This window comes from Sciurus carolinensis, chromosome 4 (assembly GCF_902686445.1).
Source record: "Sciurus carolinensis chromosome 4, mSciCar1.2, whole genome shotgun sequence".
Classification (NCBI taxonomy): domain Eukaryota; kingdom Metazoa; phylum Chordata; class Mammalia; order Rodentia; family Sciuridae; genus Sciurus; species Sciurus carolinensis.
Window position 1 is genome coordinate 1170668 of NC_062216.1, and position 22477 is coordinate 1193144.

The following is a 22477-nucleotide window of genomic DNA, read 5'->3' on the forward strand; positions in this document are numbered from 1 at the left end:
GCGACCCTCGGGCAGAAGCAGGTGGCCATGGGGCTCCTCAGCGCCAGCGGCCCTGAGGGCACCGGGCCCTGAGGCTAGGAGCACAGAAAGGAAGAGCTCCAGCTGCTGGAGAGGCCAGAGAGCTCGGGCAGCGTCCAGCTGGTGTCCCCAGCATGGGGCGGGAGGATTGGCGGAGAGCAGGGGGCGCCACTGGCCTGGTCTCGAGTGCAGGGCCGTGCGGGCGCTCAGCCCGTGGGCCAGGCATGTAGCTACCATCTGAACACCTGCCTGTGCGTGAGCATGTAGCCTGTGTGTGAGCACGTGTCCTGTGAGCTTGTAGCCGTGTGGCACATGCCAGGGTGTAAGTGTGTAGCCTGTGTGTGGTGTGTAGCTAGTGTGAGTGTGTAGCCTGTGTGTGGTGTGTAGCTAGTGTGAGTGTGTAGCCTGTGTGTAGTGTGTAGCTAGTGTGAGTGTGTAGCCTGTGTGTAGTGTGTAGACTGTGTGTGGTGTGTAGGTAGTGTGAGTGTGTAGCCTGTGTGTAGTGTGTAGCTAGTGTGAGTGTGTAGCCTGTGTGTAGTGTGTAGACTGTGTGTGGTGTGTAGGTAGTGTGAGTGTGTAGCCTGTGTGTGGTGTGTAGCTAGTGTGAGTGTGTAGCCTGTGTGTAGTGTGTAGACTGTGTGTAGTGTGTAGGTAGTGTGAGTGTGTAGCCTGTGTGTAGTGTGTAGCTAGTGTGAGTGTGTAGCCTGTGTGTAGTGTGTAGCTAGTGTGAGTGTGTAGCCTGTGTGTAGTGTGTAGACTGTGTGTGGTGTGTAGGTAGTGTGAGTGTGTAGCCTGTGTGTAGTGTGTAGACTGTGTGTGGTGTGTAGCTAGTGTGAGTGTGTAGCTTGTGTGTAGTGTGTAGACTGTGTGTGGTGTGTAGCTAGTGTGAGTGTGTAGACTGTGTGTGGTGTGTAGCTAGTGTGAGTGTGTAGCCTGTGTGTGGTGTGTAGCCTGTGTGTGGTGTGTAGCTTGTGTGTAGTGTGTAGACTGTGTGTGGTGTGTAGCTAGTGTGAGTGTGTAGCCTGTGTGTGGTGTGTAGCTAGTGTGAGTGTGTAGCTTGTGTGTAGTGTGTAGACTGTGTGTGGTGTGTAGCTAGTGTGAGTGTGTAGCCTGTGTGTAGTGTGTAGACTGTGTGTAGTGTGTAGGTAGTGTGAGTGTGTAGCCTGTGTGTAGTGTGTAGCCTGTGTGTGGTGTGTAGCTAGTGTGAGTGTGTAGCCTGTGTGTAGTGTGTAGCTAGTGTGAGTGTGTAGCCTGTGTGTAGTGTGTAGCTAGTGTGAGTGTGTAGCTTGTGTGAGTGTGTAGCCTGTGTGTGGTGTGTAGACTGTGTGTGGTGTGTAGGTAGGGTGAGTGTGTAGCCTGTGTGTAGTGTGTAGACTGTGTGGTATGTAGCTAGTGTGAGTGTGTAGCCTGTGTGTAGTGTGTAGACTGTGTGTAGTGTGTAGGTAGTGTGAGTGTGTAGCCTGTGTGTAGTGTGTAGCCTGTGTGTGGTGTGTAGCTAGTGTGAGTGTGTAGCCTGTGTGTAGTGTGTAGCTAGTGTGAGTGTGTAGCCTGTGTGTAGTGTGTAGCTAGTGTGAGTGTGTAGCTTGTGTGAGTGTGTAGCCTGTGTGTGGTGTGTAGACTGTGTGTGGTGTGTAGGTAGGGTGAGTGTGTAGCCTGTGTGTAGTGTGTAGACTGTGTGGTATGTAGCTAGTGTGAGTGTGTAGCCTGTGTGTAGTGTGTAGACTGTGTGTAGTGTGTAGGTAGTGTGAGTGTGTAGCCTGTGTGTAGTGTGTAGCCTGTGTGTGGTGTGTAGCTAGTGTGAGTGTGTAGCCTGTGTGTGGTGTGTACCTAGTGTGAGTGTGTAGCCTGTGTGTAGTGTGTAGACTGTGTTGGTATGTAGCTAGTGTGAGTGTGTAGCCTGTGTGTAGTGTGTAGACTGTGTGTGGTGTGTAGCTAGTGTGAGTGTGCAGCCTGTGTGTGGTGTGTAGCTAGTGTGATTGTGTAGCCTGTGTGTAGTGTGTAGACTGTGTGTGGTATGTAGCTAGTGTGAGTGTGTAGCCTGTGTGTAGTGTGTAGACTGTGTGTGGTGTGTAGGTAGGGTGAGTGTGTAGCCTGTGTGTAGTGTATAGACTGTGTGTAGTGTGTAGGTAGTGTGAGTGTGTAGCCTGTGTGTAGTGTGTAGCCTGTGTGTGGTGTGTAGCTAGTGTGAGTGTGCAGCCTGTGTGTGGTGTGTAGCTAGTGTGATTGTGTAGCCTGTGTGTAGTGTGTAGACTGTGTGTGGTATGTAGCTAGTGTGAGTGTGTAGCCTGTGTGTAGTGTGTAGCCTGTGTGTGGTGTGTACCTAGTGTGAGTGTGTAGCCTGTGTGTAGTGTATAGACTGTGTGTAGTGTGTAGGTAGTGTGAGTGTGTAGCCTGTGTGTAGTGTGTACCTAGTGTGAGTGTGTAGCCTGTGTGTAGTGTGTAGACTGTGTGTGGTATGTAGCTAGTGTGAGTGTGTAGCCTGTGTGTAGTGTGTAGACTGTGGTGTGTAGGTAGGGTGAGTGTGTAGCCTGTGTGTAGTGTGTAGCCTGTGTGTGGTGTGTAGCTAGTGTGAGTGTGTAGCCTGTGTGTGGTGTGTAGCTAGTGTGAGTGTGTAGCCTGTGTGTAGTGTGTAGACTGTGTGTGGTATGTAGCTAGTGTGAGTGTGTAGCCTGTGTGTGGTGTGTAGCTAGTGTGAGTGTGTAGCCTGTGTGTGGTGTGTAGCTAGTGTGAGTGTGTAGCCTGTGTGTGGTGTGTAGGTAGTGTGAGTGTGTAGCCTGTGTGTAGTGTGTAGCCTGTGTGTGGTGTGTAGGTAGTGTGAGTGTGTAGCCTGTGTATGTGAGCACGTAGCATGTGTGTGGCGTGTCACCTGTGTGTAGTGTGTAGACTGTGTGTGGGCACATGTCCTGTGTGTGAGCTTGTAGCCTGTGTGTGGGCACATGCCAGTGTGTGAGTGTGTAGACTGTGTGGTGTGGTGTGTTGCCCGTGTGTGGCGTGCAGCTGGTGTGAGTGCACACCTGTGGGCCAGCGGCCCGTCCGTAGACGCCTGTGCGAGCTGCAGCCTGTGTGGACAGCTGGCGTGACCACCTGCAGAGCGCCAGGCAGAGCGCTGGGCGGCAGGCCGCGGGTGGCCGGGGTCGATGTGGGCCGCGAGGGCTGGCTGAGGAAGCCCTGGCAGAGGGGTCGAGACAGGAGGCGGAGCTGGAGGGAGGCTTCTCCCGGATGCCTGCCTGGCGGTGAGGGAGGATGAGACGGGACGGGAGTGGGCAGCACGGGGAAGCCGGAAAGGACAGGCGTGGGAGTCGATTCCAGTGCGGAAGAGCCGCGACGCTGGGCAAGACCGGGGTCCCACGCCAGGTGCCTGCCCGCTGGCCTCCCGGCTTAGCGGGGTTCTGCTGTGAGCCTCGGGACGTGAGAGACGGCGCTGAGAAGCTGGTTTGGGCCTTCCCTCCCCGGAGCGAGTTAGAGCGACCGGGGCAGGAGCGGGTCCCACGGGGCCAGGCGCCCGGCAGTGCGCCTCTGCGTGCTGGGCGGGGCGGCGTGTTGTGGGGCGGAGCCAGCTGCTGGGAGGAACCTGCCGAAGACCCCCAGGCGTCTGACCAGGGACGTGTGTGCTCCTCCATGTGCACACACAGGGCAGAGGTGGAGTGGGCTCGGGGTCCCACGCGGGACACGCTCGTGCCCCTCTGACCCCAGTCCCCTCCTGGCCTCCCTCCTGGTGCATTGCCTTCAGCGTAGAAGCCTGGGCAACACATGTGCCATTTATGGTGCCCTGGGAGATCGGCGACCGAGCTCAAGGCCCAGAGGGGGCGAGGCTGACCTTCCGCGGAGGAAGGGGCGGCGGGCACAGGGGGGGCGAGGCTGACCTTCTGCAGGAGGAAGGGGCGGCGGGCACAGAGGGGGCGAGGCTGACCTTCCGGGGAGGAAGGGGCAGCGGGCACAGAGGGGGCGAGGCTGACCTTCCGCGGGAGGAAGGGGCAGCGGGCACAGAGGGGGCGAGGCTGACCTTCCGGGGAGGAAGGGGGCGGCGGGCACAGAGGGGGCGAGGCTGACCTTCCGGGGAGGAAGGGGCGGCGGGCACAGAGGGGGCGAGGCCTGGTGTCCCTGGGGACGCAGGCCTGGGGGCCGTGAAGGCCCTTCTCCTTGGGGTGGCTGCCCGTCATCACCACGTGGTAGGGCACTTTCCCTCGGTGAGAAAAGCAGACTCGCCTGATACACGTGCAGGCTGGAGGAGCGAGCGCTTGGCCTCTGGCCCCAAGAGCAGCAGGCGCTGTGGGGCTGTGGACGCCTTGGCCGTGGGCCTCTGCTGTTGGGCGGAGACCAGGTCAGATGCCCTTTGCCAGCACACGGCTCATCCGGCCCCGCGCCCCACGCTCCAGGCTCCGTCCATGTGTGCAGGTGACAGGTGTGTGACAAAGGGCCTCCAGACCCCAGGTCCTGACCCAGCGCCCTGCAGCCTCCCGCACAAGCAGCCATGGTTACCTTGGCCCCGGAAGCCTGAGAGCCAGCCACCAAAATGCTTCTGGCTGTGGCCAGCAGGGCCTGCTCTGCCTCGGTGCCCGTCTCTCAGCTGCCCTAGTCAGCAGGACGGAGAAGAGGGAGGCCCGGCCGGCGTAGGTGCAGTGTCCTGCTGGGTCGCCTGTGGAGCAGCCTGCGCACGGGCCGAGGGCTCTGGTTGGTGTCCTGTAGCAGAGGAGCGTGGCCGCCCTCCAGCTCTGGGCAGAGCACACAGGCAGCCCGCAGAGGCAGGGCTCCTGTCCGGGCCAGTGCTGTTCCAGGCAAACCTCAGGTGTGCCATCATGTGCCATGCGGTCACACTTCTTTCCCCTGGTGTTTCTGACCCGTCAGTCGTTGGTGTCCTGCTTTGGGCCCTTCGAAGTTTCAGCCTCTCCTACAGAACCCAGCCCGCAGGGCTACCAGGCGTCAGGCCTGGACGCTTTGCTCAGCATGCCCGGCTCAGCTCCCTCCCTCCCCTGGGCCTGAGAGCAGCGTCCTGGGTGTCTCCGACCGTCACGGATCTTGATCGTTCCTGTGCAGGTGCTCAGGTCTCCCGGGCATGGCCGTGCCGTCTGTGCCAGCACTGCCAAGCGTGGCTGGGCCTCTGGCTGGTGTGCACTCACCTGCTCCAGCGTTCTCCCTCCAGGCTGTGGGCGGGGCTCCTGGCAGCCTGGCAGCCGGGGTGGGTAGTCTAGGGCAGATGCCCCTGTTGTGCCTCCGATGCCGGTTCTTAGGTGGCATCCTCAGAGGGTGCAGCGACGTTGTGGTTTGGGGGACATGAAGGCCAGCGTCAGGCCTGTGCCCTGCCTCAGAGCGTGTGCCTCATCGCATCGCGTGTGTGTTTAAACGCTTGGTGGCGGGCATCTGCCCTCCAGTAGGAACACGTGCGCACGTGGAGGGACCCTTAAGAGTGCCTTTCTGTGCTGTGGGAGGGACAGAGCGTCAAGGCAGCCGTCCAGATGAAGACAGGCAACCCACAAAGAGCAGAAGCTGAAGCAAAAAGGAAAAAGCGGTACCACAGCCCACGCCTTCTTTACAGGTTGACTGTCCGTCCTTGAGATGGCAGCAGGCTTGGCCTGTGGAGCAGGAGGCTCTGACCTTGAAGCCGGTCTTTGCCTGCTCTGGAATTCCGTTCTGGAGCCATTTAGCTGGCCCCTCCTAGGACTCCCCCCACACACCCCGTCTCACAGTCCAGCAGATGAGGGAGACACGTTTCGGGCCTGAGGCGTGTGTTTGTGGGAGCGATCACGGGACAGCTGTGAGAAGGGCGGGAGTGGGCAGCGTGGACTTGAGGGCGCCGGCCTCTCCAGGCTGGGGTCCTTTGCACCAGACGCAGGTGTTCCTGCCTTGTCCAACCCACACAAAGCAGGACGCGTGACAGGAAGTCGCAGGTCACATGCAGCCCTTCCATCCCCACCCAGCACGTTGCCTCCAGAAGTGATGTGACCAAATAAAAGGGCCAGAATTTCCATTTAAAATAAATCGCACGGCACTTCAAAGGAAGCTGAGTCGCTCAGACGGACACCAGGTGACTGATGTGGGGGGCACGGGGAACAGCTGGGCTGCAGTCCTGGCGGCTCTGCAGGGCCCGGGGCCGAGCCTCCTGGGCCACCTGCAGAGCACTGTCGGTGCGTGGAGGTAAGAGGAGTCGCGGGCTGCCTTGAAAGCGGAGGATGCGGTCATCCCTGGACTGGTGGAGTCGCGGGCTGCCTTGAAAGCGGAGGACGCGGTCATCCCTGGACTGGTTTCTTACCTAGGTTCTCGGTGCTTTCAAACCAGTTAGAAAACAGAATCCAGGTTTCACCTGCCGCGGCTTGTGCTTGACTAATGCTGAGCTCTGGCCATGTGCCGCAGAGCCCTCTGGGCCCATGGCTGCCCCCTCCTGGCAGCCTGTGGCTCCCCCCGAGACCGCCTGTCCACGGTCACCCAGGCCTTCCTCGCCAGACACCGCGCTGGGTCTTGGGTGCTCTGCCCCGAGAGTCCCACTGCTAAAGGAGCCTCTCGTCAAAGGCTGGCAGAGTTCCCAGATAACAGGCCCAAATCCGAGGACGCGACCAGAGGCGGTCGCCCCGAACGTGCCGGTCCCAGCAGACGGAAGAAGTTGGGAGAGAAGGGAAGACTGCGTAAGCAGTAGCGTCCACCCTTCGCCGTCGTTTGACAGTGCTTCTTCTTAACCTTGCGAGGACTTGTTTGAAATTCCGATTGTTCAGAGGGGACTTTTGAAAGCCCTCTTAGTTGTCTTTGAAGTTGTTTATAGAATAAAAGTATTTCAGATATTTCTTTAAAAGCCCCAACCCAACACTAAAATTATAATTCACTGTGGAAGAAATTTAATTCACAATTCCTCTTTGTAGAAAAACTTAAAGAAATTCAGTTTCCCAAACCAAAGCACTTTAGACTCTCAGATTAGGACAGTCATAAAACAGTGGCTGTCTTCATTTGCATAGTTGCACGCAGGACCTGCTGGGCCTGGACCCTCTGCACAGGCCTGGCCCTGGGACGGGGTGGGCACCACGGAGGCTGTCAAGTCCAGGACTGCTGGAGGAAAGCCCTCCTGAGCACCTCTTCCTCCCCCTTCCCTGGGGCACCCGGGCAGCCGTTGCTGCAGTGCTGGGACGGGTCAGTGAACCAGGAGGCTTCTGGGGGAAAGCAGCTTCCCCGCCCCGAACACCCGGCCTGCGGAGAACGCTGCTTCGTGGAACCAACACAAAAGTACAGAGCAGCCATCAGTCCCGGGGCACCTTCCAGAGCAGCCGCCAGCCCTTCCGCCATCGCCCCGGAGAGGGACCGGGCTCAGGTCTTCACCGAGCGGGCCCTATGCAGACATTTGTTTCTGTCTCATCAGGTGATCGCACTCAGTGCTTAGAGTACTTACCACAGGTCTGACCGATGCTCCGAAAGATGCAGCCATGTTGACTCAGTGCTCCCAGCTGGTGGACTGGCTTGAGGGACGATGGAGCAGCCGGGCAGCAGGGCTGTGGACCCTGCCAAGCTCCAACCCCAACTGCTCAGTGTTCCTCAGGAGCTGTCTTTTTTTTTTTAATTTTTAAATTTGTTCTTTCTAGATACACATTTCAGTAAGGTGTATTTTGCCATATCCTACATACATGGAGTGTGAGTTACTCTAATCAGGATCCCATTCTTGTGGTTGTCCATGATGTGGAGTTTCCCTGGTCGTGTATTCATACGTGAATGTAGCAAAGTTACGTCCACTTCATTCCGCTGTCTTCCCTGTTCCCTCTCCCTCCCTCCCCTTAATTCCCCTTTGTCTAGTCCAGTGAACTTCTATTTTGCCACCTCCTCATGATGAGTTAGTATCCTCATGTCAGAAAGAATATTTGGCCTTTGGTTTTTTGGGGTTGGCTTATTTCACTTAGCTTGATATTCTTTGGTTCTATCCATTTACCAGCAAATGCCATAATTTCATTCTTTATGGCTGAATAATATTCCATTTTTTATATGCCACATTTTCTTTATCCATTCATCTGTTGAAGGGTACCTAGGTTGGTTTCATAAACCAAATTCATTAGCTTTTTAAAACAAACAAAAATCTGTTTTCAGATAAAACCAAGCGTGTGTGGTTTTGAGCCTATTTCTTTCTTCATTTCTGCAGTTGCCTAAACATTTCATGGAATGACCTCTGCCCGTCTACCTTGGCCTGGAATCAGATCTTTTGTTTTTCACACTCCTTAAGATGAACGTTGGTCAGTGCAGAGCTACTGGGAACGGTGCAGAGCTACAGAAAAGGGGTCGGGCAGGTGGCAGTTGTTCCCGTGGGTTCTCTCGGAAGTTGGCTTGTGCCGCTGGCCTGTCCGTGGGGAGCTGGGCTCCCTGCTCCTGCTACAAGCCGCGAGCCCCCCCTCAGTGGTAGAGGTGGCATCATCCTTGAGAGTGGAGGCCCACGCGAGGCACGTGGAGGCTGCTCCCTCTGCTCCCTGTCCAGCCTTCCTGACCCCAGGTCCTGTCTCTGCCTAACACTGTGTCCGGGAGGTGTGCCCTCGCGGTCAGGGGACAGCTCTTCCGTGTCGGGGTGGCTGTGTGTGTGTGTGAGCCAGTGGTTCTAGTGGACGGTGCCAGGGGCGTGGTCGGCCTCTGGAAGAGCTGGCAGAGAGCGGCCGGGAGGCAGAGTGCGTGGGCGCCTTTGCTCAGGATGCTTTTCCTGCGGGCCCTCCTCTGGTGGGAGCCCAGCACACAGGCGTGAGCACTGCGTGGCTCACCCTGCCGCCAGGTTTGGTGTTGGCGTGGGAGACTGGCTCCTGGTTCTGGGCACCTCCAGGCAGCGCACCAAGCTCCCCGCTGCCCCACCCTGGCACTGCCGTGTGAGCCGACTGCAGGGCACAAAGCCACGTCCCTCTCTGTCACCCAGGGCACCAGCGGCTGTCGGTGACAAGCCTCCTCGTCTGCCACGGCTTGCTGATGGTCGGCACCAGCCTGGGTGTGGTCGTGGCCCTGCCCGTCCCTCGTCTGCAGGGGATCCCCAAGGTGACCGGTGAGTGGACACCCCGGGCATGCCAGCAGACGAAGCGTGCCGTGGTGCCGGGTGGTGCCGCCCTGGGCCCTCTCAGGCGGTGCTGGCAGGGCGGGCGCCTCCAGCTCTGGCCTTGCTTACGCCGCTAGTCCTGAAACGCCTATGCACGTGGCCTGTTGGTTCCTATCAGTCACCCTTTTGGGCTCCGAGAGACCGAGGCCTGGCTTGGGCCCCGAGGGAAGGACACGCAGCCTTCCAGGCCCGCAGGCCAGTTCCGTGGGCCTTGGGGCTTAAAGTGCTCAAGTCCTGAATCAGGCGTCCAGCCCCGGATGCTGTCTTAGGAAGTGGCCCAACCAGGAGCAAAGCCCGACGCAGAGGGGTCCTCGCCTGGCTTTTCCCTCTCAGTAGCAGGAATGGGAGGCCCTGCATGCGAGGACGGCCGCAGAGGGGGACTATGCTGGCACAGTGAGGTGGCGGAGCGAGCGGCCACATTGCAGCGCACAGGGGCCTGGGCTCCTCGTGGACAGTGAGGGCAGCCTGGGAGACGGTTGGCAGACGAGGGTCTGCAGGAGACGAGTGACAGGTGTCCCAGGCTTCCCCCTCCTGAGGCCCTCAGCCTCACCCAGGCCTCAGCCCTGCAGGTGGCCCTGGGTCAGACGCATCGTCTGCTTGGGCGTTGGCGCCGCAGCCCCTGGCCCCTGGCGGCCCCTGCCGAGGTTCAGGCTTGCTGCTCCGTGGAGCACCTTCCCGCTTCACCAGGTTGTGCCTTGACCGCTGGTCTGCTCCCGCACTGCCTGTCCTTCCCAGGATGCCGCGTCCTCGGTGACTCTGTCCTCAGCATGTTTCTGGGCCCCTCCCTGCGGTCTCACTGGCCTGTGGGCTCTCCGCCCCTCTGCAGACCCAGCTCCCGCCACGGCAGACTTCGCTCTGCTACTCCGCTGGCTGAGCAATGGGGTCCCACCACGGGGGACAGTTTTACAATGTCACCTGCTTTGGCCAGAGTGGGAAGATGGTGAGGCCGCGGCCTGTTCCAGCCTGGATGGCTTGGTGCAAAGGGCCAGGTTCGCCACCTACTCACGAGGGTGCCCAGTCCACAGCCCTTCCTGCCCGGGTGAGGAGTCTGTGCTCAGGCCCACAGGTGCTTCCGACAGCAATGTGACTTTAAAATTCAAATTCCACCCCTGGCAACTGAGAAGTTCTAATTTTAATTAAAACTATAGAATTGATTCTTTCTAAAGCCCAGAAAGTGTTTGCAGTGAAACTTGACAGAAGATGGGCCAGGTTGTGGCTCAGTGGTGGGACACTTGCCTCGCATGGGGGAGGCCCTGGGTTCCATCCTTAGCACCTCAGAAAAACAAAGAAAAAATAAAGGTTAAATTCTTTTAAAAAAAATTACAGGAGCTGCTGAGAATATAGGCACTTAGCTCCTAAAACTGACAGTTTAGTCTCTAACTTTTAAATGAAACAAACAAAAAAAAAAGATTTAGGAAAGTTAGATTTTCTACATTTACATAAACGAATGAGAAGATATTTAATATAGAAAACTGTAAAATGACTGTTTTATCACTTGAAAAGTCTGACGCAGAGCTTAGAGCTGAGTCCCCTTGGAGAACAGGATCTGCACGGCCCTCCTGTCAACACCACCTGGGGCGACTGCTTGGAGCTGCTGCCCAGCGGGGAGGCCCTGGGTTGGACGGGGCTCGGTTCCCTCTGCACTGCTGTTTGATTTAAGGTGGCCGTTGAACTGTTCCCTCTGCAGGAAGAGGCATGGTCTCCTACCATGCACACCACGGGCCCGTCAAGTTCATTGTCATGGCCACGGCGTTACATGAGAAGGACCAGGACAAAGCCAGGGACAGCCCGCCTCCTGGCCCTGAGCCCCAGGATGAGGATCAGAGGGACACGCTCCCTGCTGAGGGCACTGGCGCCTGCCCAGGCCAGGCTGACCTGGACACAGCCATCTGGTTGGGAGACTCACTGGGACCAGGGACTCACAAGAGTGACCTGTCCTCCTCGTCCAGGTCTCTGAGCTTATCCCAGGGCTCCAGCTCGCTAGAGCACAGGTGGGAGGACAGCAGCACTTGTGACCTCCTGAAGGACCCCACTGCCCCCCCGAGAAGCAGGGTGCGGCGGCCCAGGAAAGCCAGGGCCAACTCGGTGCTGGTGGTGTGCGGGGGCCAGGGCCATCGGCGGGTGTGCCGGAAAGCCCGGCAGCCGCCCCCGGAGGAGGTGGTGTCTTCCGTGATGGTCTGGCAGATCCCACTGCTGAGCTTGTAGGTGGACGGCGCCTCCTGGCGTGGTAGTGAGCCTCAGGGGCCACGGCCATGCTCACACTGGCCGGGCCAGCTGAGGCGCATTTGGGAAGAAATGTGCACCACTCTGCGCAGCGCCGCCCACCGCCCCTCTGCCGCAGCCTGCAGCGTGGGCAGCGCTTGCCTCCTATGCCGGCCTTCCGCACCCACCGCCCACTCTCCTTACCTCGCGACTTCACGGGGAAAATAGCTGTTCAGGAATGCGGGACTTATTAACAGCGCTTGGCTCCAATTCACTGCTCTTATTTATATTCTATATTTTCTAATTCCAGGGTAGAATTCATAACAGTTTAAAAAACCGGGTAACACACACTAGTCCAGTCAGGGTGGTTTACCTTTGGAAGGGGCCTGGGCCTTCCAAAGGGGTCTGATGTTTGTACTGTATATTTTAACAAAGCATTATTTTTTATATTGCATTTTCTATTAAAAATTAACAGTTAAAATCAATATATTATCTATGGCGTCTCACAAATAATTTTTGCTTTGAACCAAAAGTTCAATAGTTGCCAACATTGAGACTCAGGCATCGATGCCAAAACCATTCTTGCCTTGTCCTGTGAGATGCTTTTTACCGTCTGCATAGACATGCGAGGTGTAGAGTCCTAGTTAGCGCACATGAGAAGCCGAGTCTATTCCAGGTGTCCTTCCCCAGTGAACACCAGCTGTCCATATTTGAAATGTCATTCTGGATGGCTCGCGTATGCTGCTGACCTGGGACCAGCCAGAGGGACCCCCTCTGCCATGGAGATGCCCCGCAGGACACTGCTGCTGGCCTGGGAGCAGCCAGAGGGACCCCCTCTGCCATGGAGATGCCCTGCAGGACACTGCTGCTGGCCTGGGAGCAGCCAGAGGGACACCCTCTGCCATGGAGATGCCCCGCAGGACACTGCTGCTGGCCTGGGAGCAGCCAGAGGGACCCCCTCTGCCATGGAGATGCCCCGCAGGACACTGCTACTGGCCTGGGACCAGCCAGAGGGACGCCCTCTGCCATGGAGCCTCCACCAGGGTCCTGGCACTGCCCTCGGCAGCTGCAGGCCTGCCCGCTGGGCGCGAGGCCACGGTGTGCTAGTAACTGGATGGAAAACAGGAAGGAAAAAGACCTGAGGAGGCTCTTCCAGAAGCAGACCTCCTGGCACTCTGCAGATGGCTGAGAATGCTGATTTTATGACTTAGCCAGGTATTTTCTGAGTTACATATATACTTTCAAGCTTTGTTAAACTGTTAGCTGCTATTTCCTTTCACAAATAAAGTCTTTTTATTAAAAAAAATTCAGTATTACAATTGCCTTTCCCTGCCTCCATAAAATACAACAGGACAATTACATCCAGGAAGGGAGGGTGTGGCCTGACCTGTCCTTTAGCTTGGGCTTCACACTGGCCAGCCAGGAGAATCTGTGTAAGCCCCAGACACACCACGTGTGGGAGAAGCCACTCTGGGCTGCACTTGAGCAAGGACCACTGGAGTGCAGGCGTATGTGGCTAGCGTTCCCGTCCACTGTGAACTGGGCAAACTGCAGGGGTCAGGGGACCTGCAGACTGGAACCCTGCAGCTCCCAACTGTCCGAGCAGGTGGCTGGGAGGGCACACGAGTCCCTGTCCTCCCAGTGCATCAGTGGGACCCAGCAGGTAGCAGAAGCCACGTTCGGGTTCCCCAGCCTGTGCAGTCATGTCCGGGGAGCCTGGGAGTGCCACCCCTCCTGCAGCGGCACACCAGCCTGCCCTTCGGGGGCCTGGCGATCAGAGGCACTGTGGAAGACTGAAGGCTGGCCAGCCCTTGTCCCCATGCATCCCCATGTGACTCACGGGACTGACATGACAAACGGGCCACCACGGGGTGGGGGTGCCCCTCACAGCCACAGCATCAAGCCACTCCGACACTTGACAGGGTTCTGTGGAGCAGAGGGTCCAACATGTGACAGGGTCCTGTGGAGCAGAGGGTCCAACACGTGACAGGGTCCTGTGGAGCAGAGGGTCCAACATGTGACAGGGTCCTGTGGAGCAGAGGGTCCAACACTTGACAGGGTTCTGTGGAGCAGAGGGTCCGACACTTGACGGGGTCCTGTGGAGCAGAGGGTCCAACACTTGACAGGGTTCTGTGGAGCAGAGGGTCCGACACTTGACGGGGTTCTGTGGAGCAGAGGGTCCGACACTTGACGGGGTCCTGTGGAGCAGAGGGTCCAACACTTGACAGGGTTCTGTGGAGCAGAGGGTCCGACACTTGACAGGGTCCTGTGGAGCAGAGGGTCCGACACTTGACGGGGTCCTGTGGAGCAGAGGGTCCGACATGTGACAGGGTCCTGTGGAGCAGAGGGTCCGACACGTGACAGGGTTCTGTGGAGCAGAGGGTCCGACACTTGACGGGGTTCTGTGGAGCAGAGGGTCCGACACTTGACGGGGTCCTGTGGAGCAGAGGGTCCGACACTTGACGGGGTCCTGTGGAGCAGAGGGTCCGACACTTGACGGGGTCCTGTGGAGCAGAGGGTCCGACACTTGACGGGGTCCTGTGGAGCAGAGGGTCCGACACTTGACGGGGTCCTGTGGAGCAGAGGGTCCGACACTTGACGGGGTCCTGTGGAGCAGAGGGTCCGACACTTGACGGGGTCCTGTGGAGCAGAGGGTCCGACACTTGACGGGGTCCTGTGGAGCAGAGGGTCCGACACTTGACGGGGTCCTGTGGAGCAGAGGGTCCGACACTTGACGGGGTCCTGTGGAGCAGAGGGTCCGACACTTGACGGGGTCCTGTGGAGCAGAGGGTCCGACACGTGACGGGGTCCTGTGGAGCAGAGGGTCCGACACTTGACGGGGTCCTGTGGAGCAGAGGGTCCGACACGTGACGGGGTCCTGTGGAGCAGAGGGTCCGACACGTGACGGGGTCCTGTGGAGCAGAGGGTCCGACACGTGACGGGGTCCTGTGGAGCAGAGGGTCCGACACGTGACGGGGTCCTGTGGAGCAGAGGGTCCGACACTTGACGGGGTCCTGTGGAGCAGAGGGTCCGACACGTGACGGGGTCCTGTGGAGCAGAGGGTCCGACACTTGACGGGGTCCTGTGGAGCAGAGGGTCCGACACGTGACGGGGTCCTGTGGAGCAGAGGGTCCGACACTTGACGGGGTCCTGTGGAGCAGAGGGTCCGACACTTGACGGGGTCCTGTGGAGCAGAGGGTCCGACACTTGACACGGTTCTGTGGAGCAGAGGGTCCGACACTTGACAGGGTCCTGTGGAGCAGAGGGTCCGACACGTGACACGGTTCTGTGGAGCAGAGGGTCCGACACTTGACACGGTTCTGTGGAGCAGAGGGTCCGACACTTGACGGGGTCCTGTGGAGCAGAGGGTCCGACACTTGACGGGGTCCTGTGGAGCAGAGGGTCCGACACTTGACGGGGTCCTGTGGAGCAGAGGGTCCGACACTTGACGGGGTCCTGTGGAGCAGAGGGTCCGACACTTGACGGGGTCCTGTGGAGCAGAGGGTCCGACACTTGACGGGGTCCTGTGGAGCAGAGGGTCCGACACTTGACGGGGTCCTGTGGAGCAGAGGGTCCGACACTTGACGGGGTCCTGTGGAGCAGAGGGTCCGACACTTGACGGGGTCCTGTGGAGCAGAGGGTCCGACACTTGACGGGGTCCTGTGGAGCAGAGGGTCCGACACTTGACGGGGTCCTGTGGAGCAGAGGGTCCGACACTTGACGGGGTCCTGTGGAGCAGAGGGTCCGACACTTGACGGGGTTCTGTGGAGCAGAGGGTCCGACACTTGACGGGGTTCTGTGGAGAGATCATCCTCCCTCTTGGGGCCATAGGCGTGGCATGTCTCCATGTGCAGTTGCTTTTAATACTAATCATCATTATTTCCTTAGATTCAGATCATAGAGAATACTGGGGAGATTTCTTGGTGCTGGGACACAAAATAACATACAGTAAAGTTTAATATTAATACTTAGATGGAATCACAAATAAGCAATTATGATTTGCCCAAATTTGTAAGGAGCCTGTGATTTCTTTAGTATACAGATTCTCTAAAAGTTATATTTAGGTATATGAGAGTGTTTTCCTCTGAGCTTTGATGTGGTGTTTGGTCTTCATTGCTTTCTTAGTGTTTATGTTTAAGTTTAGGGATATTTTTCCCACTTAATAAATAAATAGGTTAATCATAAGTACAATATGTATTCTTCCTATGTCTAGTTAGAGTTTTAGTCTGCCATTGAGTACATGAAATAGAATAAATATTAACTATAAGGTGATTCCTCTATTCCTTGTTAGTAATAACAAAAAACATTCCACTGTTAATAACTAACATTAGAGTTCTTGGAAGGGGTAATTTTTACAGAAACTTAATGACATATTCTTTCAGGGAAATTAAAACTAAAGGGAGCATGGTGCCCTCTACCTTGCTGGGAACTGTTTTTTTTATTTAACGTATCATACAGTAAGAACATGTTTATTGAATAAGATCCTTAATCATACTCTTGAAGATGTTTTACTTAACATTTCCCTGTATTAACCATGAAATGATGTAATCAACACCAAAGAAAAAACATACAAAATGACTCTGCGAACAGTAAAGATTCAGGCTCAGCCTCAGAACACCTGGTGTCTCTGCTGTTTCTCCACCACGCCGACGCCTCCCATCCACAGCGGACCCCCGACTGCTGCTAGGGCTGGACCCTGGCAGTTTGGGAGTCTTGCCAAAGGTGAGCAGAGAAGCTGTTCCCCTGCCTGGCTCCACCGTGTCCCCTGCTGGCTCAGGGCTGGCCGCTGCCCAGCCGGCTGATGGGCTTGAGGTTGCCTGCAGAGCAGCACTCTGGTCAGGAGGGAAGGGCCAGGGTCACAGAAATCAGGGGAGTCAGGTCACAGACAAAGCTCTGGGGGGCCATGCCAGCCCACCTGCTTGGGTTGGTGACCAGCCAGGGCACAAAGCAAACAAAAGGAATGAGGCAAAACCCAAACAGAACCGCCCAAGCAAGTCAGGACTTCGGCCCCCTGGGTGGGTGGCCAGTGACAAGGAAGCTCAGGCCTGGGGTCTGGAAGGTGGTGATCTCCTATCTCCTAATTGCCATGTTTGTGGACACCTGAGAATTTCAGCTGGTCCACAGCAACAAATATACCCCTAATGGTAGCTTTGAGTCAGCATTTATATTTTTAGAGTTTTGTTGTTTGAGAAAAGTAATAGTAAATGGTTACTGGTGGTATTCATTAGTATCGATAATGACACTCACATTACCAATGCTGGCAGAGTGCGTGAGCGCTAGGTTGGGTTTCCTACCTTGGAATGCACCCGTGTCGTCTTATTGCAACATCTGCAGAGCCGAGAGCGTAGGCCTGAACAGGGAGGTCCACACTGCCTGCTATGCGCTCCGCAGGGTGTCTCTGCGTTCTGGTTCTGGACAGGCCCAGTGCGGAGCGAGCACAGAGGAGCGTGGCCCCTGCCTTGGGGGTCAAGCAGGAGTGGGCTCAAGGACCCCGCCTGGTCATCCTGGGGAAGGTCAAACCAGAGTGGGGCAGGGCACTCCCCAGCCAGCAGGACCGGGCGGCTGGTATCCCTGTGCTGCTGGTTGGCCCAGCTCCCCACCCGTAGGCCTCGGGTCACAGGCTGTGGACCCAGTGCCAGGAGGCGTGGGGAGCGGATGGAGGAGACCCTTGGGAGCCACCTAGAAAGGGCTCTTCCCAGCCAGGGCAGGGCAACCGTGAGCACTGGCCCCAGAACACAGTAGTCATACAGCAGGAAGGAAGCAGAGAAAACAAAGGGTGTGTTTTTCTCTTTAGGTTATAGTGGAGGGTTTATTTTTATTTTCTTCCATTCATGAGGAAAATAATTGCTTTTTGTCCCTTCCAGGATCATCACAGGGGATTCCTGTTGTATGTCTAGTTGTGGTCGGGACTTGGGGGAGAGGGTGGGCGCAGGCTGGGGTGTCCCGCCGTGCTGCAGCCCACAGTGCCTGCAGACCGAGGCCCGGGGCTGCCCTGTCCAGCCTCGACTTGCTCCTGCTGTGAGCACCTGGCACCGTGGACTCTGCTCCCAGGTGTCCTCCAGGCCTTGCTGTGACTCCGTCAGCACTGCTATTCTAATTGAATGAAGATTTGTAGTATTCTTAGAATTTTTTTCAAAAGAAAAATTAGACCATTGGATCAAGAATATATCAGATATTTTTTGTTTGAATGTTACACCACAAAAGGTAGAAAAAGATAAAGGAGATAACTTACTAATCTACCAAGAATATCAATTAGAGTCTTGTAGGTAAAATTATCTGTGTTTTTGTATTATTTAGATAAAAATTAATGTCAGTGTGTGTGCACGTTGCCGAGACATAAGTAGTACATCACCCCATTCTTACCATTCAGCAGGGCTTTATGGTAAACTCAGAATAAAGGGGACTTGGATTCACACTCAGCAGAGAGAGAGAGAGAGAACAATTCCTAGAGGTGAGAGACATCTTAATGTTCCTTTTTAAAAGCAGACTCAACGTACGCATATCCAGATTTACACAGATGGCCAATCTGGACTTGGTTTTTCAGTCAGTTCCGCAGCAGACTGCACTGTTGAGTTCCTCCAGGGACCAGGTTTCCCTCGGTAAGCAGTCTGGCTTTGCTACTTTAACTGAATTCCACGGACTGAGAGGTTCACAAGGAAAGAGTTTCTTTGGATCTTGGTTCAGAGACGGGCTGCTGGGGTGCTCTGCAGAGTCCAGGAGATACAGGGGATCTCGTGGTGAGAGGGACTGAGCACCTCCTCCTCCTCTGGTAAGGCCAGTCCCCCGGACCAGGCCCCACACTGTGACCTGGTTCAGCCTCAGTGCCGACCACTGCCCTGCCTCCTAACAGCACTTGGGAGTACCTCCCACCCTCTGCGTCTCGCAGGGGTTAAACTGGGCTTGGGTTGTGGCGGGGCCCTTCAACAACAGCTCCAGCCTGCTGACGCAGACCCTCCGGCCCCCGGCCCAGGCTGCTCGTCCGGGTCACACACTCCCAGAAAGATCTGCTGCCACCCTGTTTGGAGGTCCAGCTCGTTTCCCCCTGGGGAAGGCACCCCACTAACTGGTTGTCAGTTAGTGACCAAAAGCTGTGCACCACCACCTCTGGGGCGTGAAGTCCCTGCTGGCGTTGGGCAGTGTGGGCTCATCGCTCATTCCAGCTACTCCAACGACTGCCAAGTCTGAGGTCCCGGATGGCTACACGTCTCCGGTCAAGCTCCACTCAATCCACAAACGCCTCTCAACTTCTAACCCTCAGGCTTCTTCCAGCCAGTACTCGGCCACCCCAGTGGGGCCTCTCTGCCTCAGGCTGAAGGCCATCAAGCCCTCTAGCCCATTCCGGAGGCTGAGGACTAGAATACTGAGGCTCCAGACAACCACGCCCGGCCGTGAGGACGGGGCTGCCAGCCACCCTGTCTGCTGCTGTTCTCTTAGATTTTTTCCTAAGGAATCTGTCCCGCTTGTATTACAGGACTGTCAGGACCTTATAAAGATGAATCAGAGCCTGGCTCCGTGTGCACTCCCCAGGGGAGCTATCCAGCCCCCAACCCCAGCCTACTGCAATGACGTCTCCCCCTGCATCAGTTCTATGCCCAGGTCCAGCAGGAAGGAGTCACTGGGGATGGATCTTCGCCCATACGCCCCAAAGGGATCTGGGAATGTAAGGAACAAGGCTGCAGCTATTTCTCCCCTGATTCTGCCCGCTCCCCGACACCATTTTGTAATCTAGACTGTTAACTTTCTTGTCAGTCGACGGTCCAAATAGCCGCGGGCTTTCACTATTTAAGGGCGATTCCCCTGCTACTTGCTCTTTTCTCTCTCTCGCTTTCACTCTCTCTCACTCTCTCGCTCTTTCTTGCTCTTTCTCTCTTTCGCCCTTAAGAGCAGACACTGTTCGTCTGCTAATAACGTCTCTTGTGTGAGTTCCCACCTGGAGTGGTTTCTGGGGCTTCCACACACCAGGACCCGGACCAGGTGCACCTGCCAGGGCCGGCCAGCCTCCTGACCTGAGGTTAACTCATGGATCACACTTGGTGGGTCTTCTTAGAATGTTACCTTTAGTGCAAATTGAAACAATCAACCTGTGATGGATTGAAAGTTAAAGAGAAAAGAAAGCTAGCACAGGATTCCATAGCTAGAAAGCGCTGCCTGGATAGCAAGGGCACAGAGCGTCCCCCACACCAGCTCTGCTGACTGGAGTCTGCCCTCCAGCCCTGGTCAGGCCCGCTGGGGCCTGCTCCCTGCGAGGGCCCAGCAGGGAGCTCTCCTGCCTCTCCAGCCGCCATGATGCCCGCGGCCGGTGCACACCAGCCTGAGCTCTGCGGCCCTCCGCACAGCCTCCTCCCCGCGTTGGGTGTCCTGGCCTGTGCTTTGCCTGCATCTCCTCTTCCTCTGTGGACACCAGTCATGCAGGGTTAGGGCCTACCTAAGACCTTGCAATAACCTGATCACCTCTGTAAAAACCCTTTTTTCCAAATGCGGTTGCGTTCTGAGATACAGGGATTAGGGCTTCAATTGATCTTTTCTGCAGGACACATTTCAACCCATAACTCTGAGTTGGGGTTCACAAGAATGTGTTATCAAAGGTCCTATTTGTATTTTTGAGGAGTCACTATTTCAACCTACACTAATTAAAGGTGACTTGAAAAATTAGATTTTTGCAATCATTATCACCCATGAGATCAGTAGCTTATTTTCATTTGGATTTTTGTCCTGCTACACTTGGTACGGCACCAGAGTCATTACTGATGCTGTTTGGGTGAGAGCAGTGCGGTCTAGAACAGACCATGTGAACAGATTTACATGAGCAGTTCTATGCATCCTGGCTGCCAAGGGCTGGCACGGTGGTGGACGAGTGCCTTCCTGGACTCCGGGCTGTCCATCTGGCACTCACTCCTGGACTTCACACTTAGGGGTCCTGCTATCTCCAGCCATCAAACAGCTTTAAGATCACAGCTCACTGGCACATTTAAACTCCACAGCTGATTTTTAACTCATAGTACAAAGTATTTTCAGAATTGGGAGGAAATCAGTTGGTGAAATTAAGCTGTGAGATGTGCCAAAGATGCCCACTAGTTGTTAGCATGCTGATTCCTGTACAGACGATCGTGATACCTGGTTCTTGTGCTCACAAGCCGCCTCGATTTGTGCCCTGCAGCATGGGTCTACTGGTTCATTTGGAAAGGCAGCTTTCCATCATGAACATCGACGAGGGCTTTTGGCTCCATAGGATGAGAATCGCTGCCTTTCCTATGTAAAGTGTGTGACCTTGATGATCTACATTAAACTCTCCGAACTCCACTTCACACCCAAAATGATGCCCACTTCCTGTTACTGGGCGGAACTGTAGATGCTATATAGAGATATGCCTTGTGGATTTATATGAAATCATGTGCAACACCAGATAACTTGTTCTAACATCATTGATACAGTCCTTAAAAATACTTGATAATAGCTACTAATGTTTTATCTCCTTTTAAATTTATTTTCCAAAACAGCATATTGCTCCCTGCAAGGCCCTTGGGTGCTCGCCTATGGCAGCAGTGGGCTGCAGTGCCTTGGGTAGTTAGCATATTGCTCCCTGCAAGGCCCTTGGGCGCTCGCCTGTGGCATGCTAGAGGAACCAGGGCCCAAAGAACAGAGGGGTCACAACATTTAAGCAGCTTCCCGAGCACGCAGGTGCAGAGTTGGCCAGAGCTGCAGGGAGTGGCCTGGTCTGGGTGAGCTTGAGGTAGGGGGTCCACGGAGATGGCTTGACTCTTACACAATGGATGCATTTTTAAACAAACCAATGAATATGTTTCAAACCAACACACATTTTCTAATTTTTCTTTAGTGCCAAGAAGCTGGAAGCACTTAAGGAAATTGGCTCCATTCCTGACAGTTATTGGAACTTAATTGTTTTGGGGGTGGGGAGAAAGAAGCGAATGGAGTCTTATGGGCTGCTAAAAGCATCAGGGACATTATCTGTGATCTGGTACAGGCACATGTAGGGAAACACCACCTTGTATCCCAGCAAGACCCAACCAAGCCCTATCAGAGGGGTGAGGGAAAAAGCAAGGGACCTACCACGCATCACCCATCTGACTCTTGTGCATCACCAGTGCCGTGTGTGCGAGGACAGCCACACAGGGGACACAGAGAACCAAGAGGTAAAACCCTTTTGCTGAGAATCACTCGGGGAGTTATGGTGGAATCAGAAGTGACAAGTGTGAGCCAGGCACAGTGGCCACACCTGTAATCCAGTGACTTGGGTTGAAGCAGGAGGGCTGCAAGTTCAGGGTCAGCCTGGGGAACCTAGTGAGACTGTCTCAAAATAAAAAGGGCTGGGCATGTAGAGCAGTGGTAGAGTGCCCCTGGATTCAGTCCCCAGTAGAGCAAAAATAAAAGAAAAAAACTCAGCAAGCATGAGCTCCCTGGGAAGCAATCCACCCAGTGTCAAGGAACCCTCAGGTGGGTTCATTGGCACCCCTTTTACTGAAGAGGAATGAGAAGCAGAGGGAGGTCAAGAATCGTGCCCAACTCAGGAGGTCTGGGAAGGGCGACTATGTCAGCTGTCACTGCTGCGTTTTCCAATGCTGGCTCCCTCCACTGCCCGAGCAGCCTTCACACGTGGTTTAGAGTCCTCTGGCTGGTCCAGTGGATGGGGCCAGCGCGCAGGGGCCATGAACTGCTGCACCCTGGAGAGTTGTGAGCCTGCGTCAAGGTGCACTTCCTGCTGTCATGTGTTTGCACACTCCCTCAAGTCTGCCCTGCTGTGGGCTCTTCCTGAGCCATGAAAATTTTAATGACATATGATGACCCTTGAAATAACTTCATTATTTAAGATGTGCCCCTTCTTCCTGTCATTATATCCCAGTTTAATTTTAGGATCCTGAGAGGCCCCTGTGGATACAAAACTCCCAGGCAATGCAGCAAACATCCCTCTGCAGTTTTCGACGACCTTACTGGGGTTATAGTCCATTTTTAAAATAAAACACTCCAAGGATGAAAACCGGCGTGTAGGGTATAGGGATTGGATAGATGTTTTAGTTTTTCATTCAATAAGAATTCACGGAGAGCCCAGTGCAGGCGGAGCATTGTAAACCCAGGGGGCTGAGGGCAGGTCCCACATGGTCTCTGCTCTGCAAGGCTGCAGAAGACAGCACCAGCCAGCGCCAGGGTGGGTGAGCTGGAGGGCACGGGCTCATCCCCAGGTCAGGGCGGCCTTCTCCGGCTGCTCTG

The 22477-nt window shown here is 55.7% G+C and overlaps 1 protein-coding gene across 8 annotated transcripts in view; it reads left to right on the forward strand.

Moving 5' to 3' along the window:
* The window catches only part of Arhgef10 (Rho guanine nucleotide exchange factor 10), a 104804-nt gene extending 92231 nt beyond the window's left edge, over positions 1-12573 (forward strand). For 7 of the 8 annotated variants that reach the window (XM_047548130.1, XM_047548128.1, XM_047548134.1 and 4 more), the window contains 2 exons: positions 8879-9001; positions 10740-12573. In XM_047548130.1, the coding sequence (XP_047404086.1) occupies positions 8879-9001; positions 10740-11257 (641 nt within the window). In that variant the 3' untranslated portion in view covers positions 11258-12573. The remainder of the gene's footprint in view (positions 1-8878; positions 9002-10739) is intronic. The other variant, XM_047548136.1, reaches the window with a different exon arrangement.
* The last annotated feature ends 9904 nt before the right edge of the window (positions 12574-22477 follow it).